Here is a 3,024-nt window from a genome sequence, read left to right on the forward strand (position 1 = left end):
AGACAGTAAAATGTCGTTTTTACCAGATCACTTAGAGTTCAGAAGTAGTGGCCCGACAGACTTATTTTCAAGACATTACTTGTTAAAATCAAAAACTACAAGCTGGACCTAGGATCTTTGGGCCGGTTATTTCAAAATCAACCCAAAGATCGGGGGCTTGTGGAGGACGGATATCCCCCGAGTCCACCAGAAGGATAAGAGACCTCATGAGAGGCCCGTGGGCCCAATAATTCGCAAGGTCATCCCTTCGTGGGCCTGGGGAGGAACGTCTAGTGAAGCGGATTGACACAAGACCGGATCGACGCAAGCCCAGACGGCCCGATGAATTCGAGCAGTGATCACAACAGTGACCCGACCTTCCCGCGCAGGGGCCTCATACATCAGAACCGAGCGAGGATGGGTCGGCTGAATTATAGGAAGATAGACTCAGTCAGATCACTATTACTTAGGCACACGTCGTTATCATATCCGCATGTAACACCCCACGGTCGAGTATATAAGGCCTATGGGGCACCCCTTCAAAAAGAGAGACCTCACTACTTAGCCATCCACCTGGCCCTCTACGTTTCCAACACTAGAGAGCCTCCTTGTAACCCACCACATAAAGTACTCACACCAGGACGTAGGGTGTTACGCATCTCCAAGCAGCCCGAACCTGTATAAAACTGTCCACTGCCTCTCGTGCATTAGCATGAACCATCGAGCTACAGTCGGTAACACCGTCCTACTCCAAAAAGGACCTTAAGGGGCAACCCCGGGTGCGCGGTAGGACCCAAAACACTGATAGCGCCCTCCACGTTTGCGTAGGCGGAGCGCGGAGGCGTTTCCAGCAGAGTCCGTATACGGCTCCCTACTCGGTGGAGGGAAGGGCGGCCGTTTCTGTTGCCACCAACGGTCGGAAAACGATCTCATTGGGCCATGTTGGAAGCCACTGCGCCCAAGGTGTTGTCTCCGTCCGACCGTGGCTGCTGTGTGCTGCTTTGACTTCAGTAGCGGTCCCTACCCAAGGTGTTGTCTCTGTCCCTGTACATCTTCATATCCCTTCAATCCTCTTCTGTTGATGCTGCGGCCTGATCTTCATACTTTGTAGCCTTTTCTTCGAACCTTGCTCTATCCTCTTGGAACTTCTGGAGCATCGCCATGCAGGCAGTTGAATTGATCGAAGTGCTGGTACTACGAGCCTTCTTTGCACGGTCCCTACCCATTGGTCGCACAAAGGTATCAGACGGTGAACCAAATTGGTCTTCCCCCTGCCTCGCCTGGGACCCGGTTTCGTTGACGTTGACATTCCCAGTATTATGTGGAGTTTCACAACTTGAGAGCCAGGTCGTCCATTTGACCTCTTGGCGAAGCATGTACCAACAGTGCATAAACCTAAACTGTTTCTTGTGCATGCTTTCAAACATCTGTAGTGCATCTTTTACCTGTAAGTTCAGATTGATTAAACCCACCGTTGTTTACATGGTAACTAACATGTTTGAAAAGGATACAAATTCGTATACCTGGTCGTCTTCGCTTTTGCCACTTTGCTTCAACCTTATCACTTTGTCGTACGCAGCACAAAACTTCGTAGTGTCCCTTTGAATGTCGCTCCACTTGTGCTCCAAGGAGTGTTGTGTCCTAGCATTAGTTGTCTTCTTGTGTTCATTGTAGTAGTCGCTGATGCGACACCAATAAGCCTTTCCTGACTGATTCGTTCCAATTGCAGGATCTTTGGACATGTTCATGTAGGCAGATACCAGTATCTCATCCTTGGCCTGAGTGTAGTTTCCAAGCCGTCGTTCAACCTACAGTTACCGAAATCGAAACTTTGAAGGAGGAGGAATGAGCTTGATCTAGAATCTACATCTCGGCGTCCGGATGAATGAACTCACGGAGACATACCTCATTTGCAAAAGCGACGGTTGAAGTGCGGGGAAGAGAGAGAGAGGACGCGAGAAAAGGGAGCGAGCACCGGCGCCGCGTGTTCTCCGCGCCCGGATACGGAGTCCGCTGGCCGCGTGAACAGTAGCCTCGGCCGCGTATTTTACGGAAGCATGCCCGTTTACGGGCCCTTGCTGGAGTTGGTCTAAGGCTAGAAAGGGCGGCCAACGGAGGGGAATTAAGAGCGTTAGATGTGGGGTTCATGGAGTTAAGGTTTGCTCTTTGCTATATATGGGCTAGGCTAAAAATAAACTATGGACGATTTCGAATATCCAACGGATAGCCCGTAGGTGGGAGGTAATAACCTAATCCATGTCCGTCTGACTTTAAGTAAGGTACGAATTTGACCCCACTGGTCAAAAAATGTATCCATACTTGGCTCTATCGGTCAAATTGACATCCCTTCTCATCCTAGTCTCTGGTAGCTGGGGAAACCTGTTCAAACGTCAGATCGGATCGAGTTCGGGTCGAATCAAGGTCTAGTCGTAGGTCATTTGACGCAGCATATACTCGATTCATGTCTAGTGTCGGGTCAGGCCGGATTGACACATGCTTCCCTATTGAGTGTGCCATGTCATATTTATTCGGGTTGGGTCAGTTTTTTGGTTTTGGGTAAAAAACATAGCTCGTATCCTACCCGTGGATTGTTGCGAGTCAAAAACTATACTTCGTGCCTGTTCATTGCATTGGTTGGGTCAAGGTTTTTTTCGAACGGGTCTGTTGGTTGGTTGGGTCGGACGACCCATGCTTAGATCTAGGCATGGGAGAGTTCCTCGCGAGCTCACACGTTGCGATGTAGAAGGAAGTGGTGGCAGCACGACACGTTAGTGATGAGGACATCATCACAGATGACGAAGTCTTCTCTTCGAGTCTTTGGTGTCAATTTTCTTCAACAGATGTCTTCTCAGCGGTAAGTTTCTTTCAAAGTTATGTATCATGTAGGATATCCTAGAGTTCTTGATTTTTGTTATTGCTTCTCTTTTTGGACCCGACGATTTGGGAGATTTTATGTCGGTGGAGCGGTGAACTAATGGTGGGAGATATCGATTCATGATTTATATTCATTTCTAGACCCATCAAGTTGGCCACCAAGTCTATAAT

At 48.8% G+C, this 3,024-nt stretch overlaps 1 protein-coding gene across 1 annotated transcript; it reads right to left on the reverse strand.

Moving 5' to 3' along the window:
• Positions 1-470: 470 nt before the first annotated feature.
• On the reverse strand, positions 471-1,891 carry LOC103651462 (glutathione S-transferase T3-like). Its single transcript, XM_020551189.1, has 2 exons — positions 1,503-1,891; positions 471-1,424 (listed from the first exon to the last, which is right to left on the reverse strand). Exons 1-2 carry the CDS (start codon positions 1,725-1,727, stop codon positions 1,044-1,046), a joined length of 606 nt encoding a protein of 201 aa, XP_020406778.1. The 5' UTR covers positions 1,728-1,891; the 3' UTR covers positions 471-1,043.
• Between the last annotated feature and the right edge of the window lie 1,133 nt (positions 1,892-3,024).

This window comes from Zea mays, chromosome 3 (genome assembly GCF_902167145.1).
Source record: "Zea mays cultivar B73 chromosome 3, Zm-B73-REFERENCE-NAM-5.0, whole genome shotgun sequence".
NCBI classification, from domain to species: Eukaryota; Viridiplantae; Streptophyta; class Magnoliopsida; order Poales; family Poaceae; genus Zea; species Zea mays.